General features: G+C 47.3%; 1 protein-coding gene across 9 annotated transcripts in view; it reads right to left on the bottom strand.

Moving 5' to 3' along the window:
* Window positions 1-21703, bottom strand: part of ssbp2b (single stranded DNA binding protein 2b) — a 673806-nt gene that overhangs the window by 138761 nt on the left and 513342 nt on the right. For 7 of the 9 annotated variants that reach the window (XM_068029630.1, XM_068029625.1, XM_068029627.1 and 4 more), the window contains 2 exons: window positions 21403-21486; window positions 17652-17711 (listed from right to left, as the gene is read on the bottom strand). In XM_068029630.1, coding sequence (XP_067885731.1) covers window positions 17652-17711; window positions 21403-21486 — 144 coding nt within the window. The remainder of the gene's footprint in view (window positions 1-17651; window positions 17712-21402; window positions 21487-21703) is intronic. The other 2 variants (XM_068029629.1, XM_068029631.1) reach the window with 1 other exon arrangement.

Genomic DNA, 21703 nt, shown 5'->3' with positions numbered 1-21703 from the left:
CTGCTTTCTGTCTCTTCTCTTTTTGTATAAAGGAGTTACATTTGCTATTTTCCAATCGAATGGAACCTTCCCCAAATCTAGGAAAGTTTGGAAAATTAAAACCAACGCATTAACCATCTCACTAGCCACATCTTTTAAGACCCTAGGATGAAGTCCATCAGGACCTGGGGACCTGTCAGCCTGCAGCTCCAACAATTTGCTCAGTATTACTTCCCTGGTGATTGTATTTTTCTTGTTCCTCCCTCTCTTCCATTTCCTGATTTACAGTTATTTCAGGAATGTCACTCATATCCACGAAATTGAAGACTGATGCAAAATACCTGTTCAATTCATCTGCCCTCTCCTTATTTTCCCTTATTAATTCCCCAGATACACTTACTATCGGACCAACGTTCACTTTGTCAACTCTTTACCTTCTTAAATATCTATAGAAACTCATACTATTTGTTCTTATATTTCCAGCAAGCTTTCTCTTGTACTCCAATTGTTCCCTCATCAATATTTTAATCATTCTGTGCTGTTTTAATATTCTGTCCAGTCTTCTGACCTGTCACCCATCTTTGCGCAATTATATGCTTTTCCTTTAAGTTTGCTACTATCTTTAACTTTTTCAGTTAACCGTGCATAGCGGGTCCTCCCCTTGGAATTTTTCTTTGTCATTGGAATGTATCTATTCTGTGTATTCTGAAATATCCCCTTAAATGGGAGGGCGGTGGTGTAGTGGTATTGTCACTGGACTAGTAATCCAGAGACCCAGCGTATTGCTCTGGGGACAGGGCTCAAATCCCACCACAGCAGAAGGTGGAATTTGAATTCAATTAATAAATCTGGAATTAAAAAGCTAGTCTAATGATGGCCATGAAACCATTGTCGATTGTTGTAAAAACCCATCTGGTTCACTAATGTCCTTCAGGGAAGGAAATCTGCTGTCCTTACCTGGACTGGCCTACATGTGACTCCAGACCCACAGCAATGTGGTTGACTCTCACATGCCCTCTGAAATGGCTTAGCAAGCCAATCAGTTGTATCTAACCGCTACAAAATCAATAAAAAGGAATGAAACCGGACGGATCACCCGGCATTGACCGAGGCACCAGAAACGACAATAGCAAACCCAGCCCTGTTGACCCTGCAAAATCCTCCTTACCAACATCTGGGGGCTTGTGCCAAAGTTGGGAAAGCTGTCCCACAGACAAGTCAAGCAATAGCCTGACATAGTCATACTCACGGAATCAGACCTAACAGACAATGTCCCAGACTCTGCCATCACCATCCCCGGGTATTGTCTGTCTCAACGGCAGCACAGACCCAGCAGAGGTGGCAGCACAGTGGTATACAGTAGGGAGGGAGTTGCCCTGGGAGTCCTCAACATCGACTCTGGAACCCATGAAGTCTCATGGCATCAGGTCAAACATGGACAAAGAAACCAAATGCTGATTACCACCTAGTGCCCTCCCTCAGCTGATGAGACAGTACCCAATCCATGTTGAACAGCACTTGGAGGAAGCACTATGGGTGGCAAGGGCACAGAATGTACTCTGGGTGGGGGACTTCAATGTCCATCACCAAGAGTGGCTCGGTAGCACCACTGCTGACCAAGCTGGCTGAGTCCTAAAGGACATAGCTGCTAGACTGGGTATGCGTCAAGTGGTGAGGGAACCAACAAGAGGGGAAAACATACTTGACCTCGTCCTCACCAATCTGCCTGCCGCAGATGCATCTACCCATGACAGTATTGGTAGGAGTGACCAGCGCAGAGTCATTGTGGAGACGAAGTCCCTCCTTCACATTGAGGATACCCTCCTTCATGTTGTGTGGCACGACCACCGTGCTGAATGGGATAGATTTCAAACAGATCGAGCAATGCAAAACTGGACATTTATAAGGCGCTGTGGGCCATCAGCAGCAGCAGAACTGTACTCAACCAAAATCTGTAACCTCATGGCCCGGCATATTCCCCCACTCTACCATTACCATTAAACCAGGAGACCAGCCCTGGTTCAAGGAAGAATGCAGGAGGGCATGCCAGGAGCAGCACCAGGCATACCTCAAAATGAGGTGTCAACCTGGTGAAGCTACAACACAGGACTATCTGCATGCCATACTGCATAAGCAGCATGCGACAGACAGAGCTAAGTGATCCCATAACCAACGGATCAGATCTCAGCTCTGCAGTCCTGCCACATCCAGCCGTGAATGGTGGTGGACAACTAAACACCTAACTGGAGAAGGTGGTTCCACAAATATCCCCATCCTCAATGATGGGGGAGCCCAGCACATCAGTGAGAAAGATAAGGCTGAAGCATTTGCAACAACCTTCAGCCAGAAGTGCCGAGTTGATGATCCATCTCAGCCTCCTCCTGAAGTCCCCAGCATCACAGATGCCCGACTTCAGCCAATTCGATTCACTCCGCGTGATATCAAGAAACGACTGAAGGCACTGGATACTGCAAAGGCTATGGGCCCTGACAATATTCAGGCAATAGTACTGAAGACCTGTGCTCCAGAACTTGCCGCGCCCTTAACCACGCTGCTCCAGTACAGCTACAACACTGGCATCTACCCTGCAATGTGGAAAATTGCCCAGGTTATGTCCTGTACACAAAAAGCAGGACAGGTTTAACCCGGCCAATTACCGCCCCATCAGCCTACTCTCAATCATCAGTAAAGTGGAAGGTGTCATCAACAGTGCCATCAAGCGGCACTTGCTTAGCAATAAACTGCTCAGTGACGCTCAGTTTGGGTTCCGCCAGGGCCACTCAGCTCCTGATCTCATCACAGCCTTGGTTCAAACATGGGCAAAAGAGCTGAACTCAAGAGGTGAGGTGAGAGTGACTGCCCTTGACATCAAGGCAGCATTTGACCAAGTATGGCATCAAGGAGCCCTAACAAAACTGAGGTCAATGGGAATCAGGGGAAAACCCTCCGCTGGTTGGAGTCATACCTAGCGCAAAGGAAGATGGTTGTGGTTGTTGGAGGTCAATCATCTGAGCTCCAGGACAACACTGCAGAAGTTCCTCAGGGTAGTGTCCTAGGCCCAACCATCTTCAGCTGCTTCATCAATGACCTTCCTTCAAACATAAGGTCAGAAGTGGGGATGTTCACTGATGATTGCACAATGTTCAGCACCATTCGCGACTCCTCAGATACTGAAGCAATCCGTGCAGAAATGCAGCAAGACATGGACAATATCCAGGCTTGGGCTGATAAGTGGCAAGTAACATTCGCGCCACACAAGTGCCAGGCAATGACCATCTCCAACAAGCATTTGGAGTACTGTGTGCAGTTCTGGTCGCCGCACTACATGAAAGATGTGATTAAGCTCGAGAGGGTGCAGAAAAGATTCACAAGGATGTTGCCTGGTTTGGAGGGCTTGAGTTATAAAGAGAGATTGGATAGGCTGGGTCTGTTTTCCCTGGAGCGAAGGAGGCTGAGAGGGGACATGATAGAGGTATATAAAATTATGAGAGGCATAGATAGGGTACATAGCCAGAGTCTGTTTCCCATGGTAGGGGTGACTAAAACTAGAGGGCATAGATTTAAGGTGAGAGGGAGAAGGTTTAAAGGGGATCAAAGGGGTAAATTTTTCACACAAAGAATAGTGGGTATCTGGAATGAGCTGCCAGAGGAGGTGGTGGAGGCAGGAAGAGTAGCGACATTTAAGAGGCATCTAGACAGGTACTTGAATGAGCAAGGCATAGAGGGATATGGAATTAATGTAGGCAGGTGGGATTAGTATAGATAGGCATTATGGTCGGCATGGACGTGATGGGCCGAAGGGCCTGTTTCTATGCTGTACGACTCGATGACTCTAAGAGCGAATCTAACCATCTCCCCTTGACATTCAATGACATCACTATCGCTGAATCCCCCACTATCAACAGCCCAGGAGCTACCACTGACCCGAAACTGAACTGGAGTAGCCATATAAATACCGTGGCTACAAGAGCAGGTCAGAGGCTAGGAATCCTGCGGCGAGTAACTCACCTCCTGACTCCCCAAAGACTGTCCACCAACTACAAGGCACAAGTCAGGAGTGTGATGGAATACTCTCCACTTGCCTGGATGGGTGCAGCTCCAACAACACTCAAGAAGCTCGACACCATCCAGGACAAAGCAGCCCGCTTGATTGGCACCCTATCTACAAACATTCACTCCCTTCACCACCGACGCACAGTGGCAGCAGTGTGTACCATCGACAAGATGCACTTCAGCAATGCACCAAGGCTCCTTAGACTGCACCTTCCAAACCTGCAACCTCTACCAACTAGAGGGACAAGGGCAGCAAATGAATGGGAACACCACCACCTGCAAGTTCCCCTCGAAGTCACACAGCATTCTGACTTGGAAATACATCGCCGTTCCTTCACTGTTGCTTGGTCAAAATCCTGGAACTCCCTTCCAAACAGCACTGTGGGTGTACCTACCCCACATGGACTGCAGCAGTTCAAGAAGGCAGCTCACCACCACCTTCTCAAGGGCAATTAGGGATGGGCAATAACTGCTGGCCTGGCCAGCGACACCCACATCCCATGAATAAATTAAAAAAAAAATGTCTGCCACTGCATCTCTATTGACCTATCCCTTAACCTAATTTGCCTGTTAACTTTAGCTCGCTCTGCTTTCATGCCCTCATAATTGCCCTTATTTAAGTACTAATCTTGGACCCATTCTTCTCTCCATCAAACTGAATGCAAAATTCAGTCATATCATGATTGCTGCTACCTAGAGATGCCTTCACTATGGGGTCATCAATTAATCCTATCTTGTTGCACAATACCAGGTCTTGTATAGCCTGCCCTCTGGTTGGCTCCAGAACGTGCTGTTCTAAGAAAATATCCCGAAAACATTCTATGAACTCCTCATCTAGGCTACCTTTGCCCATCTGATTTTTCCAGTCTATCTGTAGATTAAAATCCCCCAAGATTATCACTGTACCTTTCTGACAAGCTCCCATTATTTCTTCCTTTATACTCTTTACTACGATGTGGTTACTGTTAGGGGGCCTGTACACCAATCTCACGAGTAACTTCTTGCCTTTCTCATTTCTCATCTCCACCCAAACTGCTTCGACATCCTGGTTTCCTGAACTTAGGTCATCCCTGTCTAATATGCTAATTTATCATTAATTAATAGAGCCACCCCTCCACCTTTTTCTAGCTTCCTGTCCTTCCTAAATAGAACCATAGAAAAGTTATGGCACAGAATGAGGCCATTCAGCCCATCATGTCTGCGCCGGCTAAAAAAACTAGACGCCCATTCTGATCCCACCTTCCAGCACCTGGTCCGTAACCTTCCAGGTTACAGCATTCCAGGTGCAGGTTCTGGTACCTTTTAAATGAGTTGAGGGTTTCTGCCTACGGGCAGCAAATTCCAGACACCCACCACCCTCTGGGTCAAAAGGTTTTTCCTCATGTCCCTCCAATCCTTCCACCAATCACTTTAAGTCTGTGCTCCCTGGTAATTGACCTCTCTGCTAAGGGAAACAAGTCCTTTCTGTCTACTTTATCTGGGCCCCTCATAATTTTGTACACCTCTCTTTCTCGCATTCCTCCTTTAAGACGCTCCTTAAAACCTACCTCTTTGATCAAGCTTTTGGTCATCCGGCCTAATATCATCTTACGTGGCATGGTGTCAAATTTTGTTTGATAATACAAAGAACAAAGAACAAAGAAAATTACAGCACAGGAATAGGCCCTTCGGCCCTCCAAGCCTACGCCGATCCAGATCCTCTATCTAAACCTGTCGCCTATTTTCTAAGGGTCTGTATCTCTTTACTTCCTGACCATTCATGTATCTGTCTAGATCCATCTTAAAAGACGCTATCGTGCCCGCGTCTACCACCTCCGCTGGCAACACGTTCCAGGCACCCACCATCCTCTGCGTAAAGAACTTTCCACGCATATCCCCCCTAAACTTTTCCCCTTTCACTTTGAACTCGTGTCCCCGAGTAATTGAATCCCCCACTCTGGGAAAAAGCTTCTTGCTATCCAACCTGTCTATACCTCTCATGATTTTGTACACCTCAATCAGGTCCCCCCTCAACCTCCGTCTTTCTAATGAAAATAATCCTAATCTACTCAACCTCTCTTCATAGCTAGCGCCCTCCATACCAGGCAACATCCTGGTGAACCTCCTCTGCACCCTCTCCAAAGCATCCACATCCTTTTGGTAATGTGGCGACCAGAACTGCACGCAGTATTCCAAATGTGGCCGAACCAAAGTCCTATACAACTGTAACATGACCTGCCAACTCTTGTACTCAATACCCCGTCCGATGAAGGAAAGCATGCCGTATGCCTTCTTGACCACTCTATTGACCTGCGTTGCCACCTTCAGGGAACAATGGACCTGAACACCCAAATCTCTCTGTACATCAATTTTCCCCAGGACTTTTCCATTTACTGTATTGGATTGGATCTTCCAAAATGCATCACCTCGTATTTGCCCTGATTGAACTCCATCTGCCATTTCTCTGCCCAACTCTCCAATCTATCTATATTCTGCTGTATTCTCTGACAGTCCCCTTCACTATCTGCTACTCCACCAATCTTAGTGTCGTCTGCAAACTTGCTAATCAGACCACCTATACTTTCCTCCAAATCATTTATGTATATCACAAACAACAGTGGTCCCAGCATGGATCCCTGTGGAACACCACTCATTACACATCTCCATTTTGAGAAACTCCCTTCCACTGCTACTCCCTGTCTCCTGTTGCCCAGCCAGTTCTTTATCCATCTAGCTAGTACACCTTGGACCCCATGCGCCTTCACTTTCTCCATCAGCCTACCATGGGGAACCTTATCCAATGCCTTACTGAAGTCCATGTATATGACATCGACAGCCCTTCCCTCATCAATCAACTTTGTCACTTCCTCAAAGAATTCTATTAAGTTGGTAAGACATGACCTTCCCTGCACAAAACCATGTTGCCTATCACTGATAAGCCTATTTTCTTCCAAATGGGAATAGATCCTATCCCTCAGTATCTTCTCCAGCAGCTTCCCGACCACTGACGTCAGGCTCACCGGTCTATAATTACCTGGATTATCCCTGCTACCCTTCTTAAACAAGGGGACAACATTAGCAATTCTCCAGTCCTCCGGGACCTCACCCGTGTTTAAGGATGTTGCAAAGATATCTGTTAAGGCCCCAGCTATTTCCTCTCTCGCTTCCCACAGAAACCTGGGATAGATCCCATCCGGACCTGGGGACTTGTCCATCTTAATGCCTTTTAGAATACCCAACACTTCCTCCCTCCTTATGCCGACTTGACCGAGAGTAATCAAACATCTGTCCCTAACCTCAACATCCGTCATGTCCCTCTCCTCGGTGAATACCGATGCAAAGTACTCGTTTAGAATCTCACCCATTTTCTCTGACTCCACGCATAACTTTGCTCCTTTGTCCTTGAGTGGGCCAATCCTTTCTCTAGTTACCCTCTTGCTCCTTATATATGAATAAAAGGCTTTGGGATTTTCCTTAACCCTGTTTGCTAAAGATATTTCATGACCCCTTTTAGCCCTCTTAATTCTTTCAAAGCTTCATCTTTCTTCAGCCGCCTAGACCTTATGTATGCTTCCTTTTTCCTCTTGTGAAGCACCTTGGGTGTTTTATTATGTTAAAGGCGCTATATAAATACAAGTTGTTATTTTACCTGAATTATGTGGCATATTTTCAGACTTATTATGCAAGCCCAAAAAATGCATAGATTATTGCTGATTTTGATGGCTCGGAAACAAATCCAGTATTACTTAAATTAACTATTTTTATGATAAGAACATTTGGGTCCCTCCCACGGCTAAAAGAAAAGCTAAAAACAAGGCACAACTTGTGTGTGTTCCTCTCCCTTTCTCTCCTGTAACCCCAAATTATGGCTATGGTTCAACTATTAAATTAAGAATCTCCCAGGTGGTTATTGAGAAAACTTGCACACACTGGGCTGAATTTAATGGTGCTGTTCCTCTCCATCATGTGGACGGCCGCCCCACTGCGATCACGCAGTGAGTGGCCATTTTGCATAGTGGAGACGCGCCCCAGTCAGGTGGAGGGTGCCACTACCATGGCGATGGCAGAGGGGCTAGGGTATTCCCTCATCCTGACAGATGAATGGCTGCATCTTGGCCACAGGCCACCTTCCTTCATAGTTCACCCCTGTTAACTCCCCTGACAGCGTGTGTCAGCATGAGAGATATCAGATTCCCCAGTCGACGACGAGGGGCTGGCAGTCGCAGAACTGACATGTTGATCTCTCAGCCAATTTTTACTTTCTCCATCCTTCCTCTTACAGGACAAGAGGGCCCACAACAGGAAGGAGACAGCCCGGACTGGCGGTGGAGTTCTGGATCTATGTCCTCTCACCCCAGCTGAGGAAGAGGCCTTGGAACTAGTGGGAACCCAGGGCAGCCGCGCAATCTCGGACGAAGAGACTGGAGTCTTTGCACAAGATAGTGAGGACTGGTTTCCATCGGCATATTTTTGGAGACCCACATCACGTCTGGTTGCCATGGTGAGATCTGCACAGCCTAATCCACATGTTTGTGTTCTCTCATGCAGGTCGGCGCCACAGGAGACTGCAGCTACAGGGAGACAGCTGTCAACCTCTGAGGAGGAGGAGCACTCAGAGGATGCACAGTCCCATGACTCTACTGCGCCTTCCGCCAGCGCAGATACTTTCACCTCGGTGAGTTTCCGCCTGGCTGTAGAATCAAGGTGACAAGCTTTTGAGAGTACAAAACATGCGTCAGAATAGTTGGCTGAGGCTGATACAGCTGAGGCCATTGACAGTCAGAGGACTGTGGGTGGCCAGGCCCATGCTGAAACCCAGGCTGATGACAAGCCTCTGGTGTCGACAGCACAGGGCATGCTGGAGTTGCAGAGACAGGTTAGGCAACATCTGGCAGAGATGCCAGAGGCCATGCGCAGTCATAAGTGGATGATGGAGGAATCCATCCATGCCATGAGTGCTGCCATGTCTGAGGCATGTGAGCCCATGGCTTCCTCCATCGAGAGGTTGGCGACCCTCATGGAAAGCCAGATTCCATAGATGCGCATAGACCTGCATACCATCGCCTTGGTCATGAGTTCAACGCAGCAGTGACAAGGCAGGAGAAGGAACAGGAGTTGGAGACTTCTCCCACTCCTCGTCCTTCCCTGGTGAGCAGGGATGTTCAAGTGAGCCTTGAAAAGGTGGAGGAGAGGCTACCCGCCACATCTGGGGACTCCCCTCAGAATGCTCCGAGTGTGGACACCATCTCCTCAGCCCCTCTGCCAGTGAGCCCAGCTCCAGCAGCTGCAATGCCTAAGGAGAGGCAAGCACCTTCCAGGCCTCAATCAGCCAGAGGACGCCCGCCTGATCATCCCAGGCCAAGGAGCAGCCTGATCACAAGCGTGCGCCCAGCCCATCTGCTGTCATAGGAGCACTCACAAGCATATTAAGAAGACCGCCTCGCCACACTTGGGGACTCATGGGTGTAGGAAATATGTAATATATTGATTAATTAAAAGCTCTTTTGTACAAATCATTAGCAATCATTGTCTGAAAGCCATTTTCCATTATGCCTTAATTGTGAGCTGCTGACTTCCCCCACAGTGTGATGCCATGTGACCACAGCCCTCATTAATATATGTATACCTCAGTAGTGCTAGATTGTGCAGAGCACAGCAGTCCACCGTGAGACGCATGACCCTCGCTGGGGCATACTGCAGGACTCCACCAGATCGATCGAGGCAGCAGAATCTCATCTCCAGTAGCTCAATGGCCTGATCGACAATCATTGAAGTGGAGCCGTGGCAATTGTTGTACCTTCCCTCCGTTGCATTGCGAGGGTTCCTCACAAGCATAAAAAGCCAAGTTTTCAGTGGGTAGCCCTTGTCCGCGAGAATCCATCCCTGAATGCAAACGGGACTTGAAAAGCTATGGCACCTGGGACTGTCGAAGTATGTAGGCATCATTGCTGCTTCCAGGGAAGCAGACACACACCGGTAGGAAATGCTTTCAGTGGTTGAAGACCATTTGAACGTTGATTGAATGGAAGCCCTTCCTGTTGATGAAGGTGGTTGACTGGTCCTTGGGAGCCTTGATGGCCACATGTGTGCAATCTATCATACCTTGCAGCCAGGGAAATCCAGCAATGGCCTCGAATCCGATGGCCCTCTCAGCCTGACTGTCAGGGTTGGATTGGTAGCACACATAGTCGCCGCCCCTCTTGAACAAGACACTGGTCACCTCCTTGATGCACCGGTGGATTTTTGCCTGAGAGACCCCAGACTTGTCCCCAGTGGATGGGAAGATCCAGATGCGTAGACATTTAGTGCAATGGTGATCTTCGGGGCCACTGGCATAAGGTGACCCCCAAATCCCAGAGGTTGCAACTCGTCCTGCAGCAGGGCACATAAGTCGGTGATGGTCTCCCTGGAGAGCCGTAGCCTTCACTGACAATGGCGCTCGAACATCTGGAGGTAGCTGATGCGAGTCTGGTATACTCTCTGGCATACAAGGGCAATTGTTGGCATGGTCGGCTGCTATTAATCTCATTGTGGAGCTTCACGGACAAGTGCAGCTGCAGCTTGGTCCCCCCTGCTCCATCAGAAGAGCTGCATCATTCCCGGAGGTCCAAAAAACAGGGTGAATGAAACCTATGTCAGGTGACCTGTGGGCCTGTAGATTGCTGTCAATGCAGAGACGACCCTGCCTTGGCAACTGAGCTTTTGACAATTCTCTCGGTGGAGTCTGCAGTGGCCTTCAGAGCCCAACCTTGCTGATTGTCGTCCCTCTCTTGCAGCAGTACAAGTGACTAAACGTATCACACGCAGCAATTAGGTAACCCAATACAGCCCCCCAAAGCCACATTGAACCCCCTTGCAGAGCCCCCAAGACCCCAAAGCCCCTTGCAGAGCACACAACAACACAATCCGGTAATAGTGCAAATATAGGGCTGAATTTAGTGAGCCTGCTGCAGGTCCCGGTGGCAGACCTGGAAAGAGGCGCCGTTTCCCCCTTACTCACATGGGCGGCTACCCCACCGGGAACACGTGGAGGATGGCCATTTTGTGTAATGGAGGCGCAGGGCAGGTCCAATCCCGCAGGAGGGCAGGATGCGAGACAATGAATAAAGCGTCAGATGACTTCGGAGCAGGTGCTGGTGCCATATTTAAAGGTCTACCAGCGCTCCCCACCACCCCCACCGAGGTGGACACCGCAGGATGGCAGAGGCAAGATACAGGGTGTCCCAATGGTTTAGCGATCCTTCCTCGAGATTCTCCTCTAGGCTGCAAGGGAAAGGCGGGAGGTCCTCTTCCCCAACCAAGGCAAGAAGAGGTCCTTCTGTCTGACCAAGCAAGCTGGATGGAGATCACTGAGGACATCAGGCATCACCCCCAGGAACAGGGTACATTGCCGCAAGAGGGTCAACAACCTCCTGCATTCTGCCAAGGTGAGTGTTCCACAACTGTCTCCCTTTTAGTAATAGCAAGTGGCTGCACAGGACAAAGCAGGGCATGGGGAGGGAGCACTATAACAGTGGCAGTGGAGTTAGGCATCGTCTCATCCTGATAGGTACATGACTATATCTTGGCCACAAGCTACAATTCTTTCACAGCTCACCCCCATTAACTCCCATGAGAGCAGACGGGAGCATGAGCTATATGTGATACTCCAGTAGGGGCAAGGGGCTGACACCAGCAGAACTGTCATGTTGATCTCTCTGCAAAGTATGACTATATCCCTCTTTCCACTTGCAGGACAAGAGGACCCATAACAGGTGGGAAACAGGCCAGATTGGTGGAGCCATCCCAGACATCAGGGCTCTCTCCACAGCAGAGGAAGTGGTACTGGAATTTGTGGGGACCCAGGGCAGCTGTTTCCTATCAGATGCTGGAGTTTCCATGGAAGAGAGTGAAGGTTGGCTTCCATCGACATACAGTTCACTTCTGGAGACCCACATCGCGTACAGTTGGCATGATGAGAACTGCACAGCCTAACTCATGTGTTTGTGTTCTTTCATGCGGGTCAGCGTGCGCAGGAGACACAACCAGAAGCGGAACAACCATCAACCTCTGAGGAGGAGGAGCACTCTTAGGATGCACAGTCTCATGACTCTCCTGCACCTTCCACCAGCACAGATGCTTTCACCTTGGTGCTTTTCCGCTCAGATGTAGAATCAGGGTGACAAGCTGGTGAGAACACCGCATATGCGCCAGAGCAGCTGGCTGAGGCTGAGATAGCCGAGGCCTCTGACAGTTGGAGGACAGTGGGTGGCCAGGCCCATGCTGAACCTCATGCTGATGACGAGCCTTTGGTGTCGACAGCATACAGCATGCTGGAGTTGCAGAGAGAGGTAAGGCAACATATGGCGGAGATGCCAGAGGCCATACGCAGCCTTGAGCCATAATGGAGGAGTCCATTCATACCAATGAGTGCTGCCATGTCTCAGGCATGTGAGGGTGAGAGTTCCTCCATCGAGAAGTTGGCTATCCTCATGAAGAGCCAGATCCCACAAATGCACACAGTCTGCACACCATTACCTTGGTCATGAGCTCAACGCAGCAGTGGCAACTCCAGCTCCTCGTCCTTCTCTGGCAAGCAAAGAGATTTATGTCAGCCTTGAAAGGGAGGAGAGGCTGACCTCCACAGCTGGGGGCTCACCTCAGGGCGCTCCGAGAGTGGACACCGGCTCCTCAGTCCCTCTGCCAGTAAGCCCACCTCCAGCAGCCGTTATGCCTGAGGAGAGTCCTGCAGCAGTGCACGAGGCCCTCAGGCAGCCAGAGTACGGCAGCCGAAGTCATCAGAAGCCAAGGGGCAGCCTGATCAGCAACCTGCCTCCAGCCCAGCTGCTAGCGCAGGGGTCACATCTCATAGAAGCACTCGTAAATGTATAAAAAAAGTATGCAGACACACTTGTGGTTCACAAGTGTTTGAAATTTGACATAAATTGCATCATATACAGTTTTTTAGTTCAAGCCATTAACCTTCATTGTGTAAACACACCAAGGCTCCTTAGACAGCACCTTCCAAACCCGCGACCTCTAACACCTCGAAGAACAAGAGCAGCAGATGCATGGGATCATCACCACCTGCAAGTTCCCGTCCAAGTCACATACCATCCTGACTTGGAACTATATCGCCGTTCCTTCACTGTCGCTGGGTCAAAATCCTGGAACTCCCTTCCTAACGGCACTGTGGGTGTACCTACCCCACATGGACTGCAGCGGTTCAAGAAGGCAGCTCACCACCACCTTCTCAAGGGCAATTAGGGATGGGCAATAAATGCTGGCATAGCCAGTGACGCCCACATCCCATGAATGAATAAATAAATTTTTTAAAAATTGATTATTTTATACATTAATTGTAAGCTGCTGACTTAACTCTTCCCCTTAGTGGATTGCCATTGTAGGCACAGCCCTCATTTGAATATGATGTCCCATGGGCACTAGCGAGTGGTCCAGCTGGAAGCTAGACACGGAACACAAATAGAAAGGATGTGACAGACTACATGCATTAAGGTGAGTCTTTAATTGTTTTTTCTCTGAGTGGCCATCGGGGTGGCTGGAAGTGGGTAAGTATGAGATTGTCTCTTACCCCCTTGGCCATCGCTCAATCTGCCTAGGCACCAGAGCAAGGGCTTCAACATCCACTTTTACTTGCTCATCTCCCTCCTCTGCATCCTCCTCGTCGGTGGAGGAATGTCTTTCAGTCATGTTATCATCTTGCAAGGCCTCCCCTCTCTGCAGCACTACATTGTGCAGAGCACAGCAGACCACAACAATATGTGAAATGCGCCAAATTGATCTGGGCAGCAGAATCTCATCTTCAGCTGCCCAATGGGCAGCTCCACGGTTGCTTGGGAGGACCCATGGCAAGTGTTGTACCTCTCCTCTGCTGCATTGTGAGGGTTCCTCACAGGCATCAGAAGCCATGTCTTCAATGGGTAGCCCTTATCCCCACGAATCCATCCTTGAAAGCAAGCGGGGGCTTGAAAAGCTGTGGCACCTGGGATTGTTGAAGTATGTAGGCGTCGTGACTGCTTCCCAGGAAGTGGGCACACACCTGTAGGAAACGCTTTCGGTCATCACAGACCAGTTGAACGTTGATGGAATGAAAACCCTTCCTGTTGATGAAGGCGGCTGGCTGGTCTGTTGCAGCCTTAATGGCCACATGTGCAATCTATCACACCTTGCACCCGGAGAAATCCAACACTGGCCCTGAATCCGATGGCCCTCTTGGCCTGACTGTCAGGGTCGGTCCGGACCTTCACATAGTCGCCAGCCCTCTTGAACAAGGCATTGGTCACCTCCTTAATGCAGTGGTGGGCAGCTGCCTGAGAAACTCCACACATGTCCCCTGTTGATTCTTGAAATGATCCAGATGCATAAAGGTTTAGTGCCACAGTGATCTTCAGGGCTACTGGCATAGGGTGACCCAAAATCCCATAGGCCACAACTCGTCGTGCAGCAGGGCGCATAAATCAGTGACTGCCTCCCTGGAGAGGCGTAGTCTTCACTGACAATGCCCCTTGAACATTTGGAGGGAGCTGATTCGAGTCCTCTACACTCTCTGATGCAGGTGGACCCTTCTTGGCATGACCGACTGCTGTTGCTCTCTTTGTGGAGCTCCATGGGCAGGCGCAGCTGCCTCTAACGCCTCAGGGGTCTAAAAAGACAGGGTGTATGAGATCCATGCCGGGTGACCTGTGGGCCTGCAGAGCACTGTTGATGCAGAGACGACTCTGCCTTGTTAACTGAGCTTTAGCAACCTCTCCCAACAGACTCCCTGATTGCCCTCAGTGCCCATCTTTACTGATAGCCAATTCTCTCATCCAGCAGTATGGGAAACCACACATCTCACCCATCAGTTTGGTCATCCAATACAGCTGCCCCAACCCAAGCACCCCACCTTGCACAGCAGTCAAACCCAAGCCCACCCTCGCAGAGCACCCAAATCCAAGCACCCGCCCCCCCCTTGCAGAGCACCCGAGACCCTGACCCCCCCCACTGCAGAGGGCCCAAGACCCTGACCCCACTTGCAGAGCACGGGAGATCCCCACCCCAGCCCCTGCAGAGAACCTTATCTCCCCCCACATCTTGCTGAGCACCGGAGAACCTGACCACCCCCACCCCACTACCATGCAAAGCGCACAACACTGCAGGCCGACAATGGCCTCCACAGCCCCCTCTTCCCCCATGCAGTGCTGGATATGACTGCCTACACGTCATGGCACTAAAGCCTCGCCTTGGTGCCACCAGCTTTTAACAGTCGGGAATCTGAGGGCATAAGTGCTGCCCGCCGTCCCCTTAACCCCAAGCCCCCCATTGAATCATGATGAATTCGATGCAAATGTATTAAAAGTAGGTGTTCAGCAATTTAAAATACATTTCCATCGCGTCAGGGTGACTATTCTGCCTTGGTGCTTTCCCGCCGCTGACTAAATCTGGAACCAACATTGCGATGCCTGATATCCGAGCTAACGTTTCCGACGTGATTCTCTGTCCCCCACCCATGTCACCATTCCCGCTCCAAATGACCACAATAAATTCAGCCCATGGTTTGCTATTTACCTTCATGGCTATTTAATTGCTATTGAAAGTAGATTACATTTCTTAACGTTAAATATGTGGGGTGCCAAGATTACAACTGTTCCTTGTTCCCTGTTCCTTCTACCCTCACCTCCAACAATAAGTGCAAGGAGCTCATGGACATCTTTGTCACTAAGATAGAGACCATCCAATCAGCTGCCTCTGCTGCGTCCCTCCCTGGCCAATCTTCCTCTAATGCTCCCCTCGTCCTAGCATTTTTCTCTAGTTTCTCTTCTATCTCCTGTCATGCCCTCTATGAGCTCATCTTATCCACGAGGCCCACCACCTGCTGCCTCAATGCTATTCCCACTAAACTGCTGACCACCCAGCTTCCCTTCCTGGTCCCCATGTTAGCTGATATTGTTAACGGTTCTCCCTCTTCAGGTGTTGTCCCTTTCCCCTTTAAATCTGCCGTCACCGTAGCCACCTCAAAAAACCAATCCTTGACACCACCGTTCCTGCAAACTAATGCCCCATCTCCGACCTCCCTTTTCTCTCAGGTCCTTGAATGTGTTGTTGCCTCCCTAATCTGTGCCCAACTTTCCTGGAACGCCATGTTTGAATCTGTCCAATCAGATTTCTACCCCTGCAACAGTACCGGAACGGCTTTTATCAAAGTCACAAGCGACATCCTATGTGACTGTGACAAAGGTAAACATTCCCTCTTGGTTCTTCTCACTCTGTCTACAGCATTTGACATGGTTGACCGCACCGTCCTCCTCCCACACCTCTCCACTATCGTCCAGCAGGGTGGGACTGCTCTCACCTGGCTCCACTATTATCTATCTAAACATAGCCAGATAATCACTTGCAATGGCTTCTCTTCCTGCTCCCGCACTGTTTTCTCTGGTGCCCCTCCTGTTTCCCATTCACATGCTGCCCCTCAGGGACATCATCCGAAAGCACAGCGTTAGTTTACATATGTATGCTGACAACACCCAGCTCTACCTCACCATCACTTCTCTTGACTCCTCCACTGTTGCTAAGCTATCAGCCTGCTTTTCTGACATCCAGTACTGGATGAGCAGAAATTTCCTCCAACTAAATTTGGGAAGACTGAAGCCATCGTTTTCGTTTCTCGCTCCAAACTCCATTCCATAGTTACTGACTCCATCCCTCTCCCTGTCAGCTCGTCTGTTCGCAATCTTGGTGTCACATTTGATCCCGAGATGTGCTATCAACCTCATATTTATGCCATCACTAAGGTCACCTATTTTCATCTGCAAAACATCGCCTGACTTCGCTCCGTCTCAGCTCATCTGCTGCTGAAACCCTTATTGATGCCTTCGTTACCTCTGGACTTGACTATTCCAACGTGTTGGTGGCTAGCCTCCCACATTCTACCCTCCAGTCATCCAAACTCTGCTGCCCGTGTCTTAACTCGCACCAAGTCCCAAGTTTCTTTGACCTATTGTTCCGATACTCGCTGACCTACACTGGCTCCCAGTCAAGCAATGGCTTGATTTTAAAATTCTCATCCTTGTTTTCAAATCCATCCACGGCCTCGCCCCCTCCCTATCTCTGTAATCTTCTCCAGCCCAACAACTTTCTGAGATATCTGCACTCCTCCAATTCTGACCTCTTGAGCATCCCTGATTTTAATCGCTCCACCATTGGTGGCTGCACCTTCAGTTGCTTAGGCCCTAAGCTCTGGAATACCCCCCTACATCTCTCTACCACTCCACCTCGCTTTCCTCCTTTTAAGACACTCCTTAAAACTACTTTGACCAAGTTTTTGGTCACCTGATCGAATATGTGGCTTGGTGTCATATTTTGTTTGATAATGCTCCTGTGAAGGGTCTTGGGACATGTTATTACATGAAGCGTGCTATATAAATATAGGTTGTTGTTGTTATTTGGAAATATACTATGTAAAGAAATGCTCTGTGTTTTTGTTTTATTTTCTGCATTTATAGCCCATACTAAAGAATTAAAAAAGTCATTGTTATAGATATTTCAACTGAACAAATGTCTGTAATAATACAGCAAACAGCAATCAGTATAACATTTCATAAGAGACAATGCAAATACGAAGGAAGTTTCTTAATATCATGCAATACAAATACAACTTTTACCTGGTTAGGTATTCTGAGGGGTGGCCTGGGGCCTCCTGGATAGCGAGGTGACATGAAAGGCTGCAACAGGCAAATAAATGAAAAAATGTATTTTTTGACCAAAATAATTCAACTTCAGCATCATTCCTATTTTTAAGTATCCATTTTCACCTTATGCTCTACTTTTCACATGGTCTTACCTCCAAAAGAATCACCTTCAGGTGAGAAAGGGAGCACTAGCTCATCAACTTTCAACATCCCACTTTTATTCACCCACATTCATCCTTTAAAAGATCACTGGTCCAGCTAGGTTTCTTTTCTCCCACAAAGTAGGAATCCTCATCATCAGAAATCAACAAAATTCATCACGCATTCAGCCAAAGAATCTCAATATCAACGATTATAGGGTCATAACTGAACTCAGTGGTATGAAGCAAGCCTCTTAATTGTTAGGTCAACAAGCCAAATGTGGTTAATTCATAGTGTAAAACACTCAAGTTTATCAGCATGGAATTTAACAAACAGCAAATAAATCTGTGCAAATTGTACATGTACAAAACCCAAAAGTTATCTACTCGTTTAAACTATACAGCAAAAACAAGTCAACATGCAAAATAGAAGACAGCTCAGTTGATTTATAAATGGTTGATGCTACAATCTGTTCCCCACAGCAGCAACTACAAATCAAACACCATGTAAATATCTCAAGACATTCCTGGTGAAATTGTACCGTTCCTGAATAACAAAGAGTAACATTTCATGGCAATAATTATAGGAACAATCTGGTATGACATCAGCCTTCTATATTCAATGCCTAGATACATATCTCTACCGTTTTAAAGTACTTGCACCTCTCAACTGTTGTAGAAGTGAAAATGAAAGTCACATCAACAAGCTTGGTGAGCATCTGGGTGCTAGTCCATACTGATAATTCCCATTCTGAGCTGGCTCAAATGAAAGTGAGTGTCAAGCAGAGGGTCCACTAATATGCTACACCACAGCGCCAATTATAAAATCTTTTATATTTTAAATATTTAGAATTTGCCAGCTCTAACTGGTTAATCATGTGCTAAAGCAGTTTGTTTCATTGTGTTGTACCACATTTTTGCAGGTTTCTATTCTTTTAATACAAGTGATTGCAACAAGCAACATCTAGGGCTGAATTGTACAAGTCCGCTGCCGCGAAAACAATCGGATCCGCCGCAATCCTAAGCATGGCGGCTCATTTAAATAGCCCCCAAATCACATGGAGGGGGCGGGCTGTCTGTCCCCAACAATGGTGTCAGCTGCCTGTGCACAGGTGTTGACGCCGTTTTTAAAGGGCTTTGAGCCCCATTGTTAAATTTAAATATTTAAAGATGCAGTGAATAAAACAATATATTTACTTTTCCCCTCTCCCACCTGCCCAATAACCATAAAATTAATTACCTGTCCTCTCCCTCTCAAAATACTGACTTTGTCCAGTTGATCTTCCCCCACCCGCACCCCACCCCGCCAAAGTGCATAAACTTTCACCTGAAACCCTTCCCACTATCCCCACCACCAATGATGTTACTTTGAGCCCGTTCCCCCACTTCTGCATGGATAAACTTACCTCCTCCCCGTTCCCCACAGGTGCTCTGCCTCGTTTCCTCGGATGGGGATCCGAAGGCCCAGGAGTGCCAGCCAGTGGCAGGAAGATCTCAGTGGGACGGAAGATGGCGGCCTAGGTATGATTAGTTCATTAATTTTAATTTATTTAACTATGTTAATGGGGGTCCCGTCGCCGAGCGGCGGGGTGCTGCCACGAGGCCTCGCCACCGCCGGCAATATCAGGCTGGGCCTTCCTGGCGTTGGGGTGCATGGCAGCCCTCTCCTGGAGGCATTTTCCAGCACCTCCCCCCTCCACCCCCACCATGAACCCTGACGTCAGGGGGTCTGTACAATTTTTATTTATTTTTATTTATTTATTTAGAGATACAGCACTGAAACAGGCCCTTCGGCCCACCGAGTCTGTGCCGACCATCAACCACCCATTTATCCTAATCCTACACTAATTCCATATTCCTACCACATTCCCACCTGTCCCTACATTTCCCTACCACCTACCTATACTAGGGGCAATTTATAATGGCCAATTTACCTATCAACCTGCAAGTCTTTGGCATGTGGGAGGAAACCGGAGCACCCAGAGGAAACCCACGCAGACACAGGGAGAACTTGCAAACTCCACACAGGCAGTACCCAGAATTGAACCTGGGTTGCTGGAGCTGTGAGGCTGCGGTGCTAACCACTGCGCCACTGTGCCGCCCATTCAGTCCGTAGTGTTAACATAATCATTTTCAAAAGGAACATTAAGCTTTAAAAAGAAACTAATTTAAACTGCTCATCTCTCCATGTGAATTTAACTGATTGGCAATTGACTAAAGGTACACATACATTTAGTACATGGCTTTTAATTTTTCAATAATTAAAAATGTAGTAGTCTAAAATAGTAGGCATTCTGTAATAGATGTTGTACAATAGTTGAGAATATACCTATGGATATCTACCTGTAACTGAGTCAAATGGACAAGTGTTATTGAAATTACATACTACTTATGCAGTCTTCAATTTAAAGTCATTCGACACAAGAAAATACGCTAGTATGTTAAAAATACAAAGATTAAAATGACCAGTTCCACACTGAACATTCATTAATTTAGCTTTCAAACACCAATTTAAAAGGCATTTCAGGGACCATGTTTTTGAAATTGTTAAGTATTTAAAACTGAACCATTATTCACAAACAAAACGCAACATACTTTTTTAAAACTTATTTTAAAGGTGACCTTTCAAAAACATAGATAAAATACATTTTAGCACAGCACACCCTCAAACAAACCAAGTTCCATCTGTTTCCAGTTACCATCAACACTCTGAGGTCATCCAAGATTAGTTTCCAGTATCAAATATGATTGAACTCAGACTGAACCAACGGCTGCTAACTGTTTTCTAAGAATCAGTGATAAACTGGTTGTGGGTTGGGGTGAGGGAGGTAAGTGGGAAAAGGAAGTAAAAACAGTTACCAGTGTTTTATTTTAAATTAAAAGTAAATGCACAAACATTTGAAAGACCAGCATGTTGTTAACTTCTTTGGCTTTTCAACTCCAATTTTTTTTTAAAAATTGGCTTATTAGTGGCACAGGTGTCATCTTCATTGAACACCTGATAGGTTGTGACTGAGTGCGAGCTTTTTTGCACATGTTGCTACCGGTGCTGGTTACTATGAAATACCAACATATTGGTTGGGTTTTAACTTTGTTTCCTAATTATAAAAGACATAGTATTAATGTCTAGCATTAATTCTCACTAAAAATTCAATGTTTGGTAGGTAATATTAATGGTCAGAAACATTACTTGCTAATTCTAAATTAAAATAATAATTATTAGAACTGCTATTTTAAACAATAAACCAATGCAATTGATTTATCTGCTAACAGGGTGGAGCCCAGATAGACTTAAAACAATATAGCTGCTAATCTGACCTGGAATAAAATATACCATGTTATGCAGGAAATATATAGGTATGTGCCAGCGAGAAAATTTAATTTTCTCACCAAGCAATAATAAACATGCAGATCAATGAACATAAACCAATGTTGCAAACGAAAAGAAAACCTTTAAGAGGCAAATCATAACACTGCTGGAAGTGATGAATAACAAGCCATAAAACAGAGTATAGCTGCTATCAGAGCTGGTGCTCAAACAGCCTTGGTTTATTTGTGCTGATTAGCTACTTGTGCCTTCCTACCTGGCTGTGAGGTCCCATCATGGGATTGCTGGGGTTGTGTGGTGGAGGCTGTGCATGTGGCGAGGGCTGTGAACCTGGTGGTCCCTAGAGATAATTGCAAACATAAATTAGCCAGAAGCACAACTATTAACAAAATTATTGACCAGCTATGCCAAGCGTTTCTCAAATTAAAAGTTGGTTATACCTTTTTATAACCTTTTGATTCTTGAACAATTAAGTGACATTATAGTAAACAACTAATTGCTCTGGCAATGTGTGTACCTACTTTTATAAGCTGTGGTAGAAATATGCCACTGAGCTG

Source organism: Heterodontus francisci, chromosome 4 (genome assembly GCF_036365525.1).
Source record: "Heterodontus francisci isolate sHetFra1 chromosome 4, sHetFra1.hap1, whole genome shotgun sequence".
NCBI lineage: Eukaryota > Metazoa > Chordata > Chondrichthyes > Heterodontiformes > Heterodontidae > Heterodontus > Heterodontus francisci.
The sequence above is the reverse complement of the archived record's forward strand: the minus strand, read 5'-3'. Positions and strand labels throughout refer to the sequence as shown.